Source organism: Sphaerodactylus townsendi, linkage group LG03 (assembly GCF_021028975.2).
Source record: "Sphaerodactylus townsendi isolate TG3544 linkage group LG03, MPM_Stown_v2.3, whole genome shotgun sequence".
NCBI classification, from domain to species: Eukaryota; Metazoa; Chordata; class Lepidosauria; order Squamata; family Sphaerodactylidae; genus Sphaerodactylus; species Sphaerodactylus townsendi.
The window spans coordinates 173624141-173646522 of NC_059427.1; the positions used below are offsets into that span (position 1 = coordinate 173624141).

At 52.0% G+C, this 22382-nt stretch overlaps 1 protein-coding gene across 1 annotated transcript in view; it reads left to right on the plus strand.

Annotated features, from left to right (window-relative positions):
• The window catches only part of KMT2D (lysine methyltransferase 2D), a 182646-nt gene that overhangs the window by 67391 nt on the left and 92873 nt on the right, over positions 1–22382 (plus strand). Inside the window, 10 exon segments of the mRNA XM_048487610.1 lie at positions 4155–4194; positions 5826–6056; positions 7353–7499; positions 7594–7710; positions 8548–8675; positions 11124–11307; positions 13814–13894; positions 19778–19894; positions 20204–20365; positions 21118–21205. Of these exon segments, the coding sequence (XP_048343567.1) occupies positions 4155–4194; positions 5826–6056; positions 7353–7499; positions 7594–7710; positions 8548–8675; positions 11124–11307; positions 13814–13894; positions 19778–19894; positions 20204–20365; positions 21118–21205 (1295 nt within the window).

A 22382-nucleotide genomic window follows, 5' to 3' on the forward strand; every position in this document is an offset into this window, starting at 1 on the left:
GGGGGGGGGGGGGGTGGGGGGGGGGGGGGGTGGGGGGGGGGGGGGGTGGGGGGGGGGGGGGGTGGGGGGGGGGGGGGGTGGGGGGGGGGGGGGGTGGGGGGGGGGGGGGGTGGGGGGGGGGGGGGGTGGGGGGGGGGGGGGGTGGGGGGGGGGGGGGGTGGGGGGGGGGGGGGGTGGGGGGGGGGGGGGGTGGGGGGGGGGGGGGGTGGGGGGGGGGGGGGGTGGGGGGGGGGGGGGGTGGGGGGGGGGGGGGGTGGGGGGGGGGGGGGGTGGGGGGGGGGGGGGGTGGGGGGGGGGGGGGGTGGGGGGGGGGGGGGGTGGGGGGGGGGGGGGGTGGGGGGGGGGGGGGGTGGGGGGGGGGGGGGGTGGGGGGGGGGGGGGGTGGGGGGGGGGGGGGGTGGGGGGGGGGGGGGGTGGGGGGGGGGGGGGGTGGGGGGGGGGGGGGGTGGGGGGGGGGGGGGGTGGGGGGGGGGGGGGGTGGGGGGGGGGGGGGGTGGGGGGGGGGGGGGGTGGGGGGGGGGGGGGGTGGGGGGGGGGGGGGGTGGGGGGGGGGGGGGGTGGGGGGGGGGGGGGGTGGGGGGGGGGGGGGGTGGGGGGGGGGGGGGGTGGGGGGGGGGGGGGGTGGGGGGGGGGGGGGGTGGGGGGGGGGGGGGGTGGGGGGGGGGGGGGGTGGGGGGGGGGGGGGGTGGGGGGGGGGGGGGGTGGGGGGGGGGGGGGGTGGGGGGGGGGGGGGGTGGGGGGGGGGGGGGGTGGGGGGGGGGGGGGGTGGGGGGGGGGGGGGGTGGGGGGGGGGGGGGGTGGGGGGGGGGGGGGGTGGGGGGGGGGGGGGGTGGGGGGGGGGGGGGGTGGGGGGGGGGGGGGGTGGGGGGGGGGGGGGGTGGGGGGGGGGGGGGGTGGGGGGGGGGGGGGGTGGGGGGGGGGGGGGGTGGGGGGGGGGGGGGGTGGGGGGGGGGGGGGGTGGGGGGGGGGGGGGGTGGGGGGGGGGGGGGGTGGGGGGGGGGGGGGGTGGGGGGGGGGGGGGGTGGGGGGGGGGGGGGGTGGGGGGGGGGGGGGGTGGGGGGGGGGGGGGGTGGGGGGGGGGGGGGGTGGGGGGGGGGGGGGGTGGGGGGGGGGGGGGGTGGGGGGGGGGGGGGGTGGGGGGGGGGGGGGGTGGGGGGGGGGGGGGGTGGGGGGGGGGGGGGGTGGGGGGGGGGGGGGGTGGGGGGGGGGGGGGGTGGGGGGGGGGGGGGGTGGGGGGGGGGGGGGGTGGGGGGGGGGGGGGGTGGGGGGGGGGGGGGGTGGGGGGGGGGGGGGGTGGGGGGGGGGGGGGGTGGGGGGGGGGGGGGGTGGGGGGGGGGGGGGGTGGGGGGGGGGGGGGGTGGGGGGGGGGGGGGGTGGGGGGGGGGGGGGGTGGGGGGGGGGGGGGGTGGGGGGGGGGGGGGGTGGGGGGGGGGGGGGGTGGGGGGGGGGGGGGGTGGGGGGGGGGGGGGGTGGGGGGGGGGGGGGGTGGGGGGGGGGGGGGGTGGGGGGGGGGGGGGGTGGGGGGGGGGGGGGGTGGGGGGGGGGGGGGGTGGGGGGGGGGGGGGGTGGGGGGGGGGGGGGGTGGGGGGGGGGGGGGGTGGGGGGGGGGGGGGGTGGGGGGGGGGGGGGGTGGGGGGGGGGGGGGGTGGGGGGGGGGGGGGGTGGGGGGGGGGGGGGGTGGGGGGGGGGGGGGGTGGGGGGGGGGGGGGGTGGGGGGGGGGGGGGGTGGGGGGGGGGGGGGGTGGGGGGGGGGGGGGGTGGGGGGGGGGGGGGGTGGGGGGGGGGGGGGGTGGGGGGGGGGGGGGGTGGGGGGGGGGGGGGGTGGGGGGGGGGGGGGGTGGGGGGGGGGGGGGGTGGGGGGGGGGGGGGGTGGGGGGGGGGGGGGGTGGGGGGGGGGGGGGGTGGGGGGGGGGGGGGGTGGGGGGGGGGGGGGGTGGGGGGGGGGGGGGGTGGGGGGGGGGGGGGGTGGGGGGGGGGGGGGGTGGGGGGGGGGGGGGGTGGGGGGGGGGGGGGGTGGGGGGGGGGGGGGGTGGGGGGGGGGGGGGGTGGGGGGGGGGGGGGGTGGGGGGGGGGGGGGGTGGGGGGGGGGGGGGGTGGGGGGGGGGGGGGGTGGGGGGGGGGGGGGGTGGGGGGGGGGGGGGGTGGGGGGGGGGGGGGGTGGGGGGGGGGGGGGGTGGGGGGGGGGGGGGGTGGGGGGGGGGGGGGGTGGGGGGGGGGGGGGGTGGGGGGGGGGGGGGGTGGGGGGGGGGGGGGGTGGGGGGGGGGGGGGGTGGGGGGGGGGGGGGGTGGGGGGGGGGGGGGGTGGGGGGGGGGGGGGGTGGGGGGGGGGGGGGGTGGGGGGGGGGGGGGGTGGGGGGGGGGGGGGGTGGGGGGGGGGGGGGGTGGGGGGGGGGGGGGGTGGGGGGGGGGGGGGGTGGGGGGGGGGGGGGGTGGGGGGGGGGGGGGGTGGGGGGGGGGGGGGGTGGGGGGGGGGGGGGGTGGGGGGGGGGGGGGGTGGGGGGGGGGGGGGGTGGGGGGGGGGGGGGGTGGGGGGGGGGGGGGGTGGGGGGGGGGGGGGGTGGGGGGGGGGGGGGGTGGGGGGGGGGGGGGGTGGGGGGGGGGGGGGGTGGGGGGGGGGGGGGGTGGGGGGGGGGGGGGGGGGGGGGGGGGGGGGGTGGGGGGGGGGGGGGGTGGGGGGGGGGGGGGGTGGGGGGGGGGGGTGGGTGGGGGGGGGGGTGGGGGGGTGTGGGGGGGGTGGGGGGGGGGGGGGGTGGGGGGTTGGGGGGGGGGGGGGGGGGGGGGGTGGGGGGGGGGGGGGGTGGGGGGGGGTGGGGGGGGGGGGGGTGTGGGGTGGGGGGGTGTGGTGGTGGGGGGGGGGGGGGGTGGGGAAGCCCCAGGGGTTGATGGGATTTGTAGTCCATGAACATCTGGAGTGCCGCAGATTGCAGACCCCTGCTCTAGCCCACTCCTTACAGGGCTGTTAACCAGGAAATTGACCTGGGAAATCTTGTTGTAGTGCTTAAGAGCCCGTAATACAAGCCCAGTTTTCTATCCTAGTCTTGTATCTCCTGGACCTTAAATGCCACCAACCACACTGCTTTGTTATCTCCTTTTGGCTTGAGTCATTCACCTGATGTACAAGTGGAGCTGAATATATTTTGTATGTCTCTTGACTTCATAGCAGAAGCAGAGTGTTAAATATTGGGTGGAGTTATGCTCCTGAGATTTCCAGTTGTCAAGGAAAACATGCCTGTCATTAAAGAAAAGCCAGATTTCTAATCCTCATGACTGTGCATGATCTTTGAAAACATGCAGTTTGAAAACATGCAGTCAGTGAGAACCGTTTGGGACCGCTTGATGGTGGACAAAATCTCCTTCAGCTCAAATTTATTGACAGTATATTGCATCAAGCCCAACATATTTTACAAATAGATGGCTACCCTTTTTTTGAATTCCCTTTGGAAGACCAAAGCCACAAAAACACTCAAGACCTTTGAAATACCGCTCCATCCTGGTTTATTAAGTAGTCTAATCTACAATCCTTATACATAATTACCTAAAGAGTGGAATGTCCGACGACGAACCCCTAGCGGCTAGGGGTCTGCAACCCGCGGCTCCAGAGCCGCATGTGGCTCTTTCAGCCTTATACTGTGGCTCCGCGTGGCCTGGAGGTCGGAGGGTCGCATGGGCATGTCCCTCCAGGAAAGGTGAGTGGAGGGGCCAAACTGGAGGCGGCTCCATGTGGAGCCACCTCTCCGGCTCGGTAGATCTTCGGGACCATGGAAAACGGGGTCCAAATGGCTCTTTGGGTGGTAAAGGTTGCTGACCCCTGCCCTAGCCAATGGGTGCGCAGGACTCACAACATTCCATCCCGTCCCCACCCAGCTTCCCCCACCAGGAGCCTCCCCCACCCCAAACAATATGGGCTGCTCTCCTGGAGGGAAGAGGATGAAGCAGGAGGAGGAAGGGGGTCCTCCTAACCCCTCCCTCCCTCCCTCCCTGAGCTCATTTTATTTTAATTTAAAATGGGCTTTAGTGCTAGTAATTAAAATATTTCCCTGAACCACTCACATTTGATATGATGTGATTATCTTAATCCTTACTGATCTGAGTATGCCTATTTTGGAACATCACCTGGTGTTGTCGTTGTTATTCTTTCCTTCATTGTTAATCAGCTATCCCATGTCCTGGGACCTCCGTACCTGCGGAACCGTCGTACCCCATATGTCCCAAACCGGTCTCTGCGTTCGGCAGAGGCCAATTTACTGGTGATCCCTGGCCCTTCAATGATGCAGCTAGCCTCCACCCGGGCCAGGGCCTTTACTGCCCTGGCCCCGGCCTGGTGGAATGCTCTCTCCCCAGCTGTCAGGGCCCTGCGGGATCTTAACAAGTTCCGCAGGGCCTGTAAGACCGAGCTTTTCCGCGGGGCCTTTGGGGAGGCTGGCTGCTGATGCCCCCCCCCCTTCATAACATCAGTGGATCCTGCCGTTCCCCCTCCCTTTTTTCTTTTAGGGGATTTGATAGTTGGTGCCATCTGTTATGCTGATTAGTATGCTGCATTTTAATGGGGTGGGGTTTATTTATATAGAGCCAAATTAACTAATATTTAACTGATTTTAGTCTCTGATTTTATTGTGCTCTATCCATGTTTTGTTCACCGCCCTGAGCCCTCCGGGGGAGGGCGGTTATATAAATATAATAAATAATAACAACAACACACATTATTACTGTGTTGTTTTTATCTATAAATATGGCTAATAGTGTTTTTTTTTAAAAGAGGGTCTGAAAAAGATTTTGTGGATTCGGAGGGGGAGACTTCACTGCTGCCCAGAGCTTTTGGTGATCAGAAAAGGAAAATGAATCTATGCATTTTTGCATAGTTTGCTTCAGTTGTAAAGTTTGGCAGCTGTTGAAAGAGGATTGGGTTGCTCTTGATGCAGAAATGCCAGCATCCAATAAGAGCCCTTAGTTTTCAGTAGTTTGGCCAAGTTATTCGAGCTCATAACCCCCGTTGGACAAATCTGAACCAGATTGAATAAGCCGTGGGGTGGGTGCAAAGATTACAAACAGCCTGCAGCTTAGAGCTCGATCCAAGCCTCGCTGAGGCCAGGATCGGACTTAACACAAACACTGCCCACTTCTAGTTCTACTGTTGGCTCTGCCCCTCAAGCTTCTCCGAACCAGAGGTGAAGATCGGTTGGGTCGGGGGGAGGGGGGGGGACACAATTCCTGCTTGCTGGTATTCAACTGCGCCCCTTCCCCAGACTCCGCAGGGAGTTCCAGACTGGGGTGCAGTTGCGAGTGGGGATAGGGGCAGCCTTGGAAAGCACCTCCAGGAAGTGGCATTAAGCCTCTAGCCCCCCCCCCCCACGTCCCCTAGCTATGCCACCTAGAAATCCTGAAAGCAGGACTCAGAGGCCAAAGTCTCACCCTGTTTTTGCCCTTCGTTGTTTGCCATTCGCAGTGTTACTGCCTCCATTTAGGCAGTTTCCATTTAGGCACTATGGCTGATAGATCCATCAATGGTCATTAACCTCCATGAATGTGGGTCATCCCTTCTTAAAGCAAGCCACATTGTGGCCGTTGCAGCACTCTGTAGGGGTGAATTCGCCAAGCTAATTGCTCTTTGAATGGAGATGTCCTCGCTTTTGTCTGTCCCAAACACAGAAAGTTTTGTGTCAAGAGCAAACAGTGGCCCAGACTTCTGGGTTACTATCCTCAAGTGCAGGAAAGGAATAGGGTTGAGTGGGTTAAGCAAAGAGATGTTCAGCTTCTGAGTAACCCTGGAGGTGTTGTATGAAATTGACCTACCCTGCCTCATTCCACCCTTTTTTCTTGTCTCTCAGAACCCCAGTATTTTCGCTTTGAGGGTGTCTGGCTGACAGAGACCGGTATGGCTGTGCTACGGAACCTGTCTCTGTCTCCGCTGCACAAGCGCCGGCCACGCAAGGCAACGCCAACGACACCACGGCCAAGTGCCCTCAATGGCGAGGGCGGGCTGGAAGGCATTGACCCTCTGGGCCCAGATGAGAAGAAGGATGGTGATGTAGAGCCAGAGGAGATCCTGAAAGCCGAAGGTTTGTGCCCTTCTTGCAAGTTTCATGAGGTTCATTTGAGTGCAGGTATAACAGAGTTGCCCAGAACTTATTTAAAGTCATGATTTAGCTGAGTGCAGTTCAGCCTATCTGGCAGCAGAAATTCAAAAACAGTTCACCATAATCCCAGGCACTGTAATTTTCTCACTGTGTGGAAATAAAGAGAGAACGTTTCGCGGTGTGTCGGCAGACTGCAGAGACACCGTGAAATACAGAACAGGTCACGTGACATTCTTGTTCAAAGAGGTCACATGACATTCTTGTTCAAAGAGGTCACATGACATTCTTGTTCATGGAACAAATGTTGGCTTAAGCAGGAGGCTTCTCTGTGATGTCATCTTCAAGGTGTGGACGTTGATATACAGAGCCCTAAATGGCTTGGGCTCTGCCTACTGAAGGGGCACCTGCACCCGTATGAACCTGCTCAGGCACTAAGGTCAAAGGGGGAGACTCTCCTGGTGGTACTTTCCCCCACTGAGGGGTTGGGGGTTGGGGCACGTGGTACGTCTTTCTCCATTATTGCCCCCAGGTTCTTGAGTACTCTCCCCTCAGAGATTCGCCATGCGTCTTCCCTTGGTGGGTTTGGGTGCATGGCAAAGACCTTCCTCTTCACCCAAGCATCTGGTTAGCCTTCTGGAAACCCCCCTCTACAACTGCTGTTCTTGCGGGTTGAGGGGGTGTGGTTGGGGTCATTTTAAGGCTACTTTTATTGCAGTTTTAATTGTTACGTTTTATTGATGATGTTTTTATTGTGGTTTTTTATTGTTTGTGATTCCTGTAAGCTGGCTAGAGATGCTAGTATGAGACGAGGTGCAACTACTTATAAATAAAATAAATATTTCAAGATTTTGCATCTGAGGACAGTTACTGTTAAGGGAGGGGGGGAGGTGGATCCAGTCCTTATCCTGCACTTCACTGGGGGAGGTTCAAAGCCTTCTTCGGAATGGTCTTCTACCAGAAGGAGACCCTCCATTCCAGAAAGGCCGCTTAGGTGGCAGGAAGGCTCTTTGGAGGGGGTTTGAGTGATGACTAACCAGTAGGCAGTGCTACAAAACACAAATCTGTAATCTGATATTTTGAAGTGACCTTGTTGAAATGAAAGTTGGATTCAGTGGTCTGCAGGGAAAAAGAGCCCATGATGAAGCCATTATGCATCTGGTACACACAAAATGGAACCTAGTGGTGAGAAGGAGAGGAAAGAGGTTGTGGAGAAGTGTTGACTGTAGCGAGAAGACGGATGGATCTTATCCAGCCTTCTCTTTTCCCTGCCATCCGCAGTCAGCGTGGAGCACATGGAATGCGAGATCAAACTGGAAGCTCCACCTACCCCAGATAGGGAAGTTGCCCCAGATGCTGACCCCGGCAAGAGTCTGCTGGAGGACGCCGAGGAGGTCAAGAAGCGGAAGCGCAAGCCATACCGCCCTGGTGAGCGTTCCCCTTCCTGGATGAGGCCTCGGGGGTAGGGAGAGGGACTCCTGTGTTCTCGCTAAAGTCCTCCCTCGCTGTGTTCCTGGCACAGGAATTGGAGGGTTTATGGTGCGGCAACGGAAGTCCCACACACGCTTGAAAAAGGGCTGCCTGGCCTTGGCTGAAGTCTCTCGCGAGGCGACTGGCACAGAGGGGCACCCCGAGGAAGGTAAGAACATAAGAACATAAGAACTAGCCTGCTGGATCAGACCAGAGTCCATCTAGTCCAGCACTCTGCTACTCACAGTGGCCCACCAGGTGCCTTTGGGAGCTCACGTGCAGGATGTGAAAGCAATGGCCTGCTGCTGCTGCTGCTGCTGCTCCTGAGCACCTGGTCTGCTAAGGCACTTGCAATCTGAGATCAAGGAGGATCAAGATTGGTAACCATAGATTGACTTCTCCTCCATAAATCTGTCCAAGCCCTTTTTAAAGCTATCCAGGTTAGTGGCCATCACCACCTCCTGTGGCAGGTAGGTGCCGTGACTGTATTTTGTTAGTTGTAATTTAGGATAACGAGGAAGGGATGTTGGTGTCCTTCTCAAAAGCTCTCCTAACTTAATATCTTAGGCGGGGAATGTTCTGTCTGCAGCTTTTTTTTTTGTAAAGGACTGTTGTCAATCCCATCCATTTTCCATTAGCACCCTGAGAGTACTTTGCATACAGATTTGCTATGCAAATGAAGTAGGGGGAGTTTGCGGGTGTTCAGTGGCTCTGCAGAATTATGGTTTTGAAGAGCGAGGTTTTAAAAGGTAGCACTTTTTAGCAAGTTGTGGGGAAAAGGGACGAGGGTGGAAAGGTTTGGTGCCATCTCTCTCTCCCCTCCTTCTGACATCCTGTCTCCAATCTAGTCCTGCCCAATTCTCCGTGCCCCCTTTTCTTCCCAGTCTCTGAACCTGCCAAACAGCCTGAGCTGAGCCAACTTCAAACTCCACTGATGTATTGAGCACTCCTGTGCCTGTCCATTAAGCTGGGGTATAATAGTAACAAAGTCCTCTCTTTCTACCAGGGGCTCAGCTTTCTGAGATCCCTGCAGAGGGTGCCCCTGAGCAGGGAGTGGCCGAGGCTGATGAGAAGAAGAAGCGGCGTGGCAGAAAAAAGAGCAAACTGGAGGACATGTTCCCGGCCTACCTTCAGGTAAGGAGAGCTGGCAGATTGATAGAAGTGCCTTAATGGATTGGACTGGGCATCATACGAAAGGGGGTGGAATTCTCCTGCACCATTGTTTTGTTCATGCAGAACAAAACAGAGGGGAAATGAGATGTTGTACTGAGGAGCAGAGAATGGTGTGCTGTGAGGTTGATCGTTGTTAATGGGGAAGAGGCCAAGTGGCTGGCTGGGAATCACTTTGCGGGGGGGGGGTGTCATTGCCCATTTTGAGAGCTTGTTTTGCCAGCTGCACCTGTTAGTTGAGAAAGCTAATCATGCCACGTTATGCATGCCTTAGTAAAACATCTGGACTTGGCTACTGTAATACTGGGGCTGCCCTTGAAGACAGTTCAGAAACTACAGCTGGTATAAAGAGCGGGTGCTTAGAGTCGTTAATGGGACATTTTGGTGTGATCATATCAAATGTGGTTTCTACTCTGGTTTCCAGTTTGGCTGTAGGCCTAGTACAAGGAGCTGTTTTTGACCTTTAAAGCCCTAGTTAACTTACGTCCCAAGTGCCTAAAGGATCCATCTGTGCCTCTGCTTTGTGGCCAAGACTTTGAAATTCACAGGAGGGGGCCTTCCATGGAGGATCAGCCTCAACTAAAGTATAGTCTTGTTGACTGTTACCCAAGGGAAGGGAAGACCTCTTCAGCTGTCTTCCCACCCCACCCCACCCCACCCCTCCCCTCCAACCCCTAGCTTCTCCAGGAGTTGCACAGTTGCATCTGTAAGGGCATTCTGGATTGTTTAAAGAACTGCCTGTTCCAGAGAGCCTTTGGTGTAGACTGAGTTATTGGTACTGTAGCCCATACTAGAGAGCCATCACAGTGTAGTGACCTAAGAGTGTTGAATTCTAATCTGTCAAACTGGGTTTGAATCCCCACTTCTCCACCAGAAGTCTGCTGGGAGACTTATTTATTTATTTATTTAACTTCTAGGCTCCCCTTCCCCTTTCTGGCTTTCAGGGTGGCTTACGACAATAATACAGCTTAAATAATACAGCTTAAATACCAGTTATAAAACTATGACATTCTGGTGCCAAAAAATAAATAAATCAGAATTTGTATTGGAATTAATAATCTGTTACAATAGCCACATAAAGAGGAGAGGAGAGGAGAGGAGAGGAGAGGAGGGAGGGAGGGAGGGAGGGAGGGAGGGAGGGAGGGAGGGAGGGAGGGAGGAAGGAAGGAAGGGAGGAAGGAAGGAAGGAAGGAAGGAAGGAAGGAAGGAAGGAAGGAAGGAAGGAAGGAAGGAAGGAAGAAGAGTTTGGATTTATACCCCACTTTCTCTCCTGTAAGGAGACTCAAGGTGGCTCACAAGCTCCTTTCCCTTCCTCTCCCCACAACAGACACCTTGTGAGGCAGATGGGGCTGAGAGAGTCCTGAGAGAACTGCAACTAGCCCAAGGTCACCCAGCAGGAATGTAGGTGTGGAGAAACAAATCTGGTTCACCAGATAAGCCTCTGCCACTCAGGTGCAGGAGTGGGGAATCCAACTCGGTTCTCCAGATTAGAATCCACCTGCTCTTAATCACTACATCCTGTTGGAGGGGGGAAGGTAAAGAAAGGTAGAAGGGTGGAATACCATTGCTGCCCTCAATCAAACCCTGATGGAACGGCTCCATCTTACAGGCCCTGTGGAACCGTGATAAATCCCACGGGGCCGGGGTCTTGTTAGACAGAGTGTTCCACCTGAGCCTGGTTGAGGACAGCAGGATGACCTTAGTGCCAGGGATCACCAGCAAGTCAGCGTTAGCAGAGTGCAAAGCTCTCTGGGGGATGTATGTGGAAAGGCCGTCCTTTGGGCTAGTCACAGCTTTCTCAGAACCCTCTCAGCTCCACCTACCTCACAAGATGCCTGTTGTGGGGAGAGGAAGGGAAAGGGGTTTGTAAGCTTCTTTGAGATTCCTTTCGGCAGAGAAAAGCAGAGCATAAAACCCAACTCTCCTTCTAGCCCTCGGTGCTGTTAGGGGGAACAGGCAGGGTGGAAATGGGCTTCTCTGATTTAGTGTTTTAATCCCTTCTGATTTTATGCTAATTGGACTTAAGTTGTCTCATGAACTGCCTTGGAGGCTAGATCGGGTTGAGAGGCAGTCTAGCAGACAGCCAACATGAGATAACTGTTAAGTGTCAGACTAGGACCTAGGGTTGAATCTCCACTCTGCCGGATGACCTTGGGCCATTCACGCATTCTTAGCCTAACCTACCTCATAGGGTAAGGGGAAAATGGAGGAGAGGAGATGGATGTGAGTCACTCTGAATATGCATTGGGAAGAAAAGCAAGGTGCAAATGAAGCAAGTAAATCTATTTACTGGAGAGGATAGTTGCACTGAAGCAGTTGATGAAAGTTGACTTTCCAGTGGTTCGTTGGAGTCAACTCCTGGAGGCACCCTTCTCCGCCTACCGCTTTGTTCCTCTCCCACCTGTTTGGCAGGAAGCCTTCTTTGGAAAAGCTCTTCTGGACCTGAGCAAGAAGGCCCTGCTGGCAGCCGGTGGTGTGGGTGGAGATGGAACAGCTCACCCTCCTATTGGCCAGGGAGCTGCCAGGCCCAAGGTGGATTCCAGCACGCTCCAGAAGGGGCCGATGGATGGGAAGGAGGCTTCGGTTCAGCCGAAAGGTAAGCAGATGTGTGGGACCGGGACCCAGACCAAGGGGGCGGAAGTCTGTAGGAGAAATAGGTGGGACCCTCGGTTTGGGCACAGGCAGCTGGTACAGAAGAACAGGGTATTGTTTGGAGACAGCTGGTGTTAAATGGAGAAAACCCTGCACTTATGGTAGCACTATTTACTTGGAAGCAAATTTTGTTTATTTCCCCAAGTCAGTGGGTTGGATCTGGCAGAATATTTCTACTACCGTGTTTCCCCGAATATAAGACAGTGTCTTATATTAATTTTTGCTCCCAAAGATGTGCTATGTCTTATTTTCAGGGGATGTCTTATTTTTCCTGTGTTCTGTTCGTCGGGCATGCTTCCAAACAAAAACTTTGCTATGTCTTACTTTCGGGGGATGCCTTATATTTCGCACTTCAGCAAAAACTCTACCATGTCTTATTTTTCGAGGATGTCGTATATTAGGGGTAACAGGGTAATTACTGTCTCTGAGTCTTTTCTCCCACTGCGGACCCTCCAATTCTCCACTCATCCTGTTCCTTGGGTCTGGGTTCCCCTGGGCTGCAGCAAGATGGGAGGCAAAGAAGTCCCATTCCATTGTCAGGAGTTCCCTTCCCTCAGCGGAAATTATCAGTGAAGCCGCACACATTATGCTTAGGATCACGGGGGACAAATAACAGGAGAAGACTGGAATGGTGTGAACACAGTGGTCCCGAGTTTGCTCTACTTTTCTTAGACACAGAACCTATTTGGTGCCCATGGAAAGGTGGAGCAGTGCACCTTTCACACCCTCCCGTGGGTTCTCCAGCAGTCTGGGAGCTAGAAGTAAGCTTCATAATGCCAGCACTCAGGCACGGTAAAATATAAGGTTATCTTAACCTACTGCTTGCTAGTTACATATACATCATATCCAAAAGAGAGATTCAGCAGTGTGGAACTCTCTCATTTGAACAGCTTTAGTTGTGTTACTAAAGCAGCAGATAGCAGCAGTGGCGTAGTGGTTAAGAGCAGGTGCATTCTAATCTGGAGGAACCGGGTTTGATTCCCCGCTCTGCTGCCTGAGCTGTGAAGGCTTATCTGGGGAATTCAGATTAGCCTGTGCACTCCCACACACGCCAGCTGGGTGACCTTGGGCTAGGCACAGTTCTTCTGAGCTCTCTCAGCCCCACCCACCTCACAGGGTGTTTGTTGTGAGGGGGGAAGGGCAAGGAGATTGTCAGCCCCTTTGAGTCTCCTACAGGAGAGAAAGGGGGGATATAAATCCAAACTCTTCTTCTTCTTACCCTGATGAGGATTTGGTGCATCCACCAGGGTGAGATTAAGTGAACCAGAGTGGTGTGGTGGGAATGAGGGGGTCTGTCTAAGCCAGAGGTGTCCAACAATTCCCACCAGCCCCAATTGGCCATGCCAGCAGGGGCTGATGGGAATTGTAGTCCATGAACATCTGAAGCGTCAAAGTTGGGCACCCCTGAACTAAGCGGTCATCTGGCCATCCTTGTTCTACTGTGGCTGTTTCTCTGTATCATGCACTGTCAGTATTATAAAAATATACATATATTAGTTTTGTTCCACTGTATAGATTCCCAGGCCACACAGAGCGATTGTATAGTTCCGTTCTGCCTGCAGAGACCAATCCTGACATAACATGCAACGTGGCCAGGTTCTGCATAGCAGCACTTGAAGTACCATGCAGGATAGTCAGTGCAATAACGATTTAATAGCTACAGACTTCACTTTCCCAATTCTGTTGTTTTGCTAAGCCTATTCCCGTTTTATAGTTCCTTTACCATTTTTAAGATTTTATCTTAGCTTTTATGCTTTTATTCTATTTCCTTTTTTCTTTTTAATATATTTTAAATTATTTTCTCATTTAGATAAAATATCAAATGCAGAAGACGGAAAACAATCAGAAATAGAATACAGCAAATGGAAACAAAAAAAAATCATACAATACAAATAAAATACTATATTTAAAATATATATTCAGGGGAGTCTTACTTTCCCTTACATAATTACCACTGCTGTACTAATAATATGTTAACTACAAGCACAATACATATTTACTTGGGGGAAAAAATCTAGCTGTAAATTTTTTAATCTATATAATATGAAAGAATTATCAAAATAAAATGTTTTCCTTTATGTTCCCATACCTTTTTGTGTTCTCCAATTTCCTTTTTGTTTTTGTTTTTTGCTTTTTCTTTCTAGATAGGTATTTATGGTTTTAATATGCCTTATCTTTTTAGTTTTATTTTATTTACCTTCTAGTAGTCTATGGACATAATGCACTTGTTTTTTATGGTATCATGTTGGACTTTTTACACCCTTTATTTGTATTTGTTGTAAATTTAGATTTTTTTATGATGTTTTAATGTTTTATATTTATTGTATTTATGGTATTTATTGTGTATGTTTTATTGTAAGCTGCCTTGAGTCTTGGAGATATGACAGGATATAAATGCAATAAATAATACATAAATAAAGATTGATTGATTGATTGTTATCATCCTCTAGGAAATGAATGTGCTGATGGCAAGGAGGCAGCTGTCCCGCAAAACAGCTTGAAAGGTGTCGAGGCCAAGTCCGAAGATTGTGGTGAGTACCAGGTTTTTAACGCAGCCTGGAGAGCTTGGTGTGACTTCTGCCTCCGTGAGGGTATGTGCCACATCTCCTTAAAGGTAGATAGATAGATAAACCTTTATTAGACATAGAATCCATATAACAGCCAACATTGTCCAAACAAGTGTCCCATACATGGGAACCATCGCAGGTAATCATTTCAAAGTTTCTATAAGGAACCTAGCTACAAAAGTTAAAATCTCGGAGGCAGAATTATTTAGTAGAAACGTAATCTTCCACACAACAGAGTATCCTTAAAGGTCTGGAGGCAACCATAGAAACGCATTTCCAATCTGCTATACCCTTGTACTTTACACGTTTTTGTTGAAGTTGTACCTCATTCCCTTCCATTTTAGCTGCCTAGCAGCCCTACAAGGTAGGTTACTCTGGGAATCTGTGTCTGACCCAAAGTCACTCGGCAAGCTTTGACAAGGTGGGGGTTTGACAAACAGTGTAAGAAGCACTCAGCAATCTGCAGGAAAAATGCTAAACAAGGTTTACCGCATATACTTGTGTATAAGCTGACTTTTTCAGCACATTTTTAATGCTGAAAAAGCCCCCCTTGGCTTATACTCAAGTGATGAGGAGGAATCCAGTTTTGAAGGATTTTAACTCTTGTGTTTTAGCTTGGTTGCTGATTGAACTAAGGTTTTTGTACTTTTAAAGTTATTGTTGATACCATATTGTTTTTGTTGACCCGCTTTTCCACTTTCAGAGCTAGTTTACTGTTTTTCTTTGAAATAAATATTCAAAAACATTTAACCTACTGATGCCTCAATTAATGTAATTTTACTGGTATCTATTTTTATTTTTGAAATTTACCAGTAGTTGCTGCATTTCCCACCCTAGGCTTATACTTCTGTCAATAAGTTTTCCCAGTTTTTTGTGGTAAAATTAGGTGCCTTGGCTTATATTCGGGTTGGCTTATACGGTAATTCCTTAAAGTCATATGCAACACAAAAAGCGCCGAGTCTACAAACATGGCTGCAAATTCTGCACCCAGTGCAAGAATCCTATCAGAAGCTAGAGACAATAACCATGTTTGGCTTAGTGATACAAGAGTCCATATCTATTGTGGAATCAAAAATCCAAATCTGTCTAGATCAGTCCACGTCTATCCAGTACAAATACAAGTCTATCCAGTACAAATCCAGTACAAATCTAGATCAGTCCAAGTCTATCCAGTACAAATTCACCAGTCATTTCTTATTTAATGGATGCCTGTCCACTTCTTCAGCTTTTTGCCTTGTTTAGCATTTATGAATTTACCTTTATGTCCTACAGCTTGGTTTAGTAGTTTGTTTACCCCCTCCCTACCCTTCCGCCCCGGGTGGGTGGGCCTCGACCACATGATGGGCTCCCTCCTCCCCAGGGTGGATGGACCGTGACCAAATGACAGGCCCCCTCCCCCCTCTGCACTTGACCTCTGTTGTTATTTGTTTAGTTCTGTAAACTTTGTATTCGATAGGAATTTGAACCAGGATCTTCCAGGTCCTAGACTGACACTCTAGTTACTCCACATTTTAATCCCACACTTCCTTGGAACTTGTTTCATTGTACAGTGGAACCTCGGTTTTCGTTGGTAATCTGTTTGAAAAGAACCGATGAAAACAGAAACCGATGAAAACCGAGGCAAACTTTTCCTTAGGAATCAATGTAAATCCAATTAATCCGTTCTAGGCACTCCAAAAAACATACCAAAAACAAATTTTTGGTGAATAAACATAGTGCTTAATGCTGAAAACAGTAACAAACAATAACACTAGGACCAGCTTCAGAGCCAGTGGACCAATGTCGCACCAGAAAGCTGTCCAAAGAGGTCTTTTTCTGACGCCTCTTTAAGATTTGCCTGAAATGGTGCAAGACATTGTCATTAAACAAGTTGCAGACACGGCCTGCAACAGCTTTGTTCGGGTGATTTTTCTCCACAAACCCCTGCACCTTAGTGCAAATCAATGAAAACCAAGGCAAATCAATGAAAACCGGGACAAACTTTTCACTGAAAAAATCGATGAAAACCGAAACCAATGAAAATTGAAGGCAATGAAAACCGAGGTTCCACTGTACATGGTCCCCCCCCCCCCCGCTGTTTTATCCTTGCCAAGTAGGTTAGGTTGAGGGTGTTTGACAGGTCTGCAACCTGCATCTCTCCAGATGTTTATGGACTACAAATACCATCAGCCCCTGCCAGCATGGCCAATTGGCCTTGGTGGCAGGGGCTGATGGGAATTGTAGTCCATGAACATCTGGAGAGCCGCAGGTTGCAGACCCCTGGGTAGGCCAAGGTTAACCTGATGAAGCTCATGACTGTATGAGGATTTGAGCTCTGGTCCCTCTGGTTGTAATCGGAGATTGTAGCTGTTACACAACACTGAGTGTCTTACCTAAGTATACTTGGTTTCTGTTAATCCACTCTAACACCAAAAAGGGGAAAAGAAGAACTCAACCTAGGCAAAACAGAGAACCACAGAGGTTGAACTGAAGACTTCTAAAATCTATACCAAAATAAACTTATTTATTGTACAGTATACAAAATGGAGTTAGTTAAAAACAAAAGGCCCGAGTTTCAGGCTACGCTTTTAAAAATCAGTGGAATCAGTTGTATGTATCCCAAACACTATTGTTGATTTACTCATGTCAATGACCAGCAAAGGACCATGGGTGTTTCGATTTGTTTTGCCTTCCTCAGTGGTCCTGCATAGAAACATTATGACAAAAAATATCCAGAAATGGACCTTATAGGTATTATTGTATGTTTGTGAAAAACCTAAAAGAGGGAGAAGAAAACAAAAGAGAGAACACGTAATTAATATAACCCATAATTTAATATTGTGTGTGTGTGTGTGTGAGAGAGAGAGAGAGAGAATATTTTAAAGTTGTCTCTTTTCCAGAAGTGGGTATGAAAGCATTACTTTGTTTCTAGGTATTTTTGAATTATTAATTGCGATATCATATATAAGAAAAAGAAGAAGAGTTTGGATTTATATCCCCCCTTTCTCTCCTGTAGGAGAATCAAAGGGGCTGACAATCTCCTTGCCCTTCCACCCTCATAACAAACACCCTGTGAGGTGGGTGGGACTGAGAGAGCTAGCCCAAGGTCACCCAGCTGGCGTGTGTGGGAGTGCACAGGCTAATCTGAATTCCCCAGATAAGCCTCCACAGCTCAGGCAGCAGAGCGAGGAATCAAACCTGGTTCCTCCAGACTAGAATGCACCTGCTCTTAACCACTACACTACTGCTGCTCCTATATATACCTTATATTCTGTGTGGCTTGATGTTTTTTGTAAACAAAATCATAGATTTTGCACCATTAAGATTGTATCACACTTAATATAGATAACAAAAAATATACTGAGTTGTAGCTACCGTTTAATATACCTGAGCATCCCCCCCACACACACACACACTTTGTGTAAATCCAGAACACCTCTTCTGCAGCTTTTAGAACAGAAAAATCCCCATCAGCCCCTGCAGAGGGCTGCAGCTGTTCATTTATGGATCTTTGTGGCATTCAGAGTTTGTAGTGGTCTTGTTTGGAACTCTTTGGTGCTTTTATGTTGGGCTGTGGTTAGTGAGAGGACAGCATGAGACTGAAGATGTCACTCAGCAGTACCAAATGGAAGGGCTCTTTGTTTAACCATAGGGCTTGCAGTGGTGGTAAATGATTTCTTAAAAATGGGAGCTGTAGAGCAAGGGTTTGGATTCTCAGATCTGGTCACAACAAGACTCCTTTCAGTCAAGCAGGGAAAAGGTTTGGTCCTTGAAAATATGTATGTTAACACCATAGAAGAAGAGGAGTTTGGATTCAACCTTTCTGTCCTGTAAGGAGACTCAAAGCAGATTACAAACTCTTTTCCCTTCCTCTCCCCACAACAGACCCCTTGTGAAGTAAGTGGGGTTGAGAGAGTTTTGACAAGCCCAAGGTTATCCAGCAGGAATGCAGGAGTGCAGAAACACATCTGGTTAACCAGATAAGATTCCACTGGTCATGTGCAAGAGTGGGGAATCAAACTTCGTTTGGAGAATCCACTATAGTGCTCTTAACCACTTTACCACGCTGGCTCTCATGGAGTGCAGGCTCCATATCTATGGCCAAGCCCCTTACTGTGTACCATATGTATGTGTATTTTAAAGTTGTCTCTTTCCCAGAAGTGGGTGTGAAAGCGTTACTCTGTTTCTAGGTGTTTTATTTATTTTCAAAGTGTATTCTTTAACTCAGACATTTTGCTTCCAGCACAGCAAGCAACATACTTTAAAATAGAACAACTTTAAAATAGGACAAGTTAAAAGTGACAACTAGTCTGATGGACTAGAGATGCACATTCCAATTCCAGTTCTACCGTGAGTCTCACAGGGTGACTTTGAGCCAGTCACATATCTCAGCCTAAACTACCTTCCAGGGTTGTTGTGAAATAAAATGGGTGGGGGCCTTAGGGGTTTCATGGAGGATGACTGGGACAAAAATGTAATACTAAATATAAAATCACTTCTATTTTTAAAAAAGCATTTTTTCGGGGTGCTGTGTGGTTTCCGGGCTGTATGGCCATGTTCTAGCAGCATTCTCTCCTGACATTTCGCCTGCATCTGTGGCTGGCATCTTCAGAGGAGATCCTCTGAAGATCCTCTGAAGATCCTCTGAAGATGCCAGCCACAGATGCAGGCGAAACGTCAGGAGAGAATGCTGCTAGAACATGGCCATACAGCCCGGAAACCACACAGCACCCCAGTGATTCTGGCCGTGAAAGCCTTTGACAATGCATATGTATTTTTCTGCAGCCGAAATTAAAAAAATGAATTTTAACTTTACTTACAGCACCAGTGGTATAACTGGGGGTTTTCTGTCTGAAACAAATGTTTTGCAAATGTGCCTTTGTTGTTCTTCACATCATTTTTTACTTGTGGGGGACAGACGAGGGGCTGTGCAACCCAAAAGGCAGCATCGGATGCTTCACCCTCTCTGTCCCTTCCAAGTTGTGTTGGAAAGTGAAGATGGAAAGTGAGGGAGCTCTCTGACATGGCCTTACCAGCCTACTCATGTTGGAAGGCAGGCTGTAATGTTGTGAGTTGCCAGAGATCCTTGAAGAGTAGTACGTAGCAGCTTTTTTAGAATCACCCACACACACACACATACACACATCCTTGCTTCCTGAGTCTTGAGCTACAAACTAGGATGGTGCCACCTGACCACTTTAAATTGCCCCACAGTTGCTCTACTGAGAGGGGACTGTCCCTTCCAATTCAAGAGGTTAGGTCCGTGATGGCGAACCTTTTCAAGACCAAGTGCCCAAACTGCAACCCAAAACCCACTTATTCATCACAAAGTGCCAACATGGCAATTTAACCTGAATGCTGAGGCTTTAGTTTAGAAAAAACAGTTGGCTCCAAGATGCGCATTACTCAGGAGTAAGCTTGGTGGTCGTTGGTGGCTTTGCTTTGAAGCAACCATGCAACGCTTCAAATGGGTGAATCACGACCCTAGGAGGGTTTAAAAGCAAGCCCCATTGCCAGCAACTGAGCTTACTCCCAGGTAAAGGATTGTGCTTTAGTTCTTCCCATGAAAATCAGTGGGGTTTAACAGCACTTAACAGGGTTACCTAGATGTCGTGCCCAGCAGCCCAGGTTAGCCTAGATGTGTGTGGGGCGATTTTCCAAACACCCCCCCCCCATGACAAACTCTGTGCATGCGTGCCCACAGAGAGGGCTCTGAGTGCCACCTCTGGCACCCATGCCATAAGTTCGCCACCACTGGGTTAGGTGATCCTTCCTGATGCTTGGCCTCTCCGGTGGGTCCTCTTGTGCTACAGGTGATGGGGGCTGGACCTGCCTTGTACTAACCAGCCTGGTGTTTGCTCCTTACAGGCACGGAAGAACAGATGGTGCCCAAGAACACTCCAGATCCTACAGGTGCCGAGAACCCAGCCACACCCCCGGGGGAGGGGGTGCTCAGCTCCGACCTTGACAAAATCCCCACCGAAGGTCAGGCGGGCCCTTTGAATAGACCCTACTGCCCCCATCCTTCTGCTAAGGATCTACCCCACGGAGAGCAGGGGAGACTGGGAACCAGGCCTTCTGGTTTCTCTCCCAAGCTCTGGAACAGGGGTAGATCCTCGTGGCTTAAAGTAAGACCATCTGCTGTTGCGTCCATCCTGTGCTGGACTAATAACCCCCACCTCAGAAGGTCTACCTGCCCTTGCTGGAGACCACCAGGTTCCCTACGTGGCTCAGGTTGTCTCTTGATGATCTTATTGCTTGTGATTCCATGGCAATTTTCTTCCTCGTCAACAGAGCTGCCCAAAATGGAGAGCAAAGATGTCCAGCAGCTCTTTAAAGATGTCTTGGGATCAGCTGAACGAGAGCAGCAGCTCAACTGTGTTGGGGCTGAACCAGAGGCAGGAGGCATCCGAGACCCAAAACGTCCGCAGCTTGCCCAAAGGCCTTTCTTGCAAGGTGAGCCCTATGCCCCGGGGCAAATTGAGGCTGGGGTTGGGTGTTATGGGTCACACTTTGGGATGGTCTGGATCTTTGGGAGAAGAGGTACTGGGAGTTGTTCTTAGTATTTTATGTAACTATAGCGTTTTAGTTCCCTGGAAACTAACTTCACCATGTTCTCATCTGCAAGGGCAGGGGTGTCGAGCTCTGGCGCTTCAGATGTTCATGGACTACAATTCCCATCTGCCAATTGGCCATGCCAGCAGGGGCTGATGGGAATTGTAGTCCATGAACATCTGAAGCGCCAGAGTTGGACTCCCCTGTGCTAGGGGAAAGGGGACCTCACTGTAGGCCTTTCAGTTTGTCCTTTCTCTCTCCCTTGAGAAAGCATTTGGGAAATAAAGGAAATATTAAATAGGACTTTGTGAAATAAAAGAAACATTAAATTAGAATTGCTCTTGTGAGCTAAAGCTGGATAGAGTCTGTTTTTTTAATACTTAGTGGGGGGGGCGCGGGGCTGGCGGGGGGCGCCTGGAGAAGGAGTTGTCTCTGGGTGCCATCCCCCCCCCATACGCCTCTGCATTAGGCTACTGTGTAGCAAAGCCACGTGAACTAATAATTACTGTGGATTCGCTCACAAGACTATCTCGGCGTCAGCTAACCATTCCTGGATCATCTCTTGCTTTTGGATGTCTTCAGCTAAAGACCAATGGGAGCACGGAGAGCACCACTTGATTCAAACTGTGTGATGCTGTTTGTCGTCTCCTTAGGTGGTGGAGTCTCCCTTGGACCCCTGCAGCCCACTGTACCTATGGAGACCTACTCTGGAGTTTGCCAGTCCCCATTTCTTGATAGCAGGTGAGTTGGGCCAAGGCAATGATACCCTGCTTTGCTGGAGCTTTTGACACTGACTCCTTCCCAGCCCTCCTTCCCAGAATAGGTCATCCTATCTGGGGAATTCAGATTAGCCTGTGCACTCCAACACACGCCAGTTGGGTGACCTTGGGCTAGTCACAGTATTTCTGAGCTCTCTCAGCCCCACCTACCTCACAGGGAGTTTGTTGTGAGGGGAGAAGGGAAAGGAGTTTGTAAGCCCCTTTGAGTCTCCAATAGGAGAGAAAGGGGGGATATAAATCCAACTCTTCTTCTTCTTCTTCTTCTTCTTCTTCTTCTTCTTCTTCTTCTTCTTCTTCTTCTTCTTCTTCTTCTTCTTCTTCTTCTTCTTCTTCTTCTTCTTCTTCTTCTTCTTCTTCTTCTTCTTCTTCTTCTTCTTCTTCTTCTTCTTCTTCTTCTTCTTCTTCTTCTTCTTCTTCTTTATCCCCTTTTTCTTTCAAAGAAAAAGCAAAAAGGTAACAAGAACAAGGGAAACTTAAAACCCAGCAATTAAATAAAGAGAGAAAAGCTATAGAGACAAAAAAGAAAAGAAATGATTTCCAGATATCTAAAAATAAGCCCGTCTGTAAATGTCGACTGTGTGCCATGTGTTCAAATATTGATACAGTTCTAAGGTTCTCAATCCATTGATTTACCAGGGGTGGGCTGTTTTCTGTCCAATGTTATAGTACAAGTCTTTCAGCTGTAGTAAGGTCATGGAGAGTCCATATTTGTTGACCATCAGTTAGCTTCCAAGAGATGGACAGATAGTTTAAAAGTACATAAACATCCTGAAAAGTCAGTGAACATTCTGGTACAAAACTGATATGAGTGGTAACTTCTTCCAGAAAAGCTGAATGACGGGTCATGCCAAAGAATATATTTAAGGGTGTGTCCAGTGAGTTATAACACCAATGGTTAGACACTTTACCCTGTCCTTTGCTGAACTGTAGCGTTCAGCATACCCTAAGCATAATTTTTTTTGCTGTGTCACAACTTAAGATCCATGGAGAGAGCAGGTATAAACTTTAAGACAATGTCCCATTGGTTTGGTTTAACTCCTTATTTCATTCATTCCTGAGACACTGCATATTAGAAGAGTAGTAGTAGTTTGGATTTATACCCCCCTTCTCTCCTGTAGGAGACTCAAAGGGGCTTACAA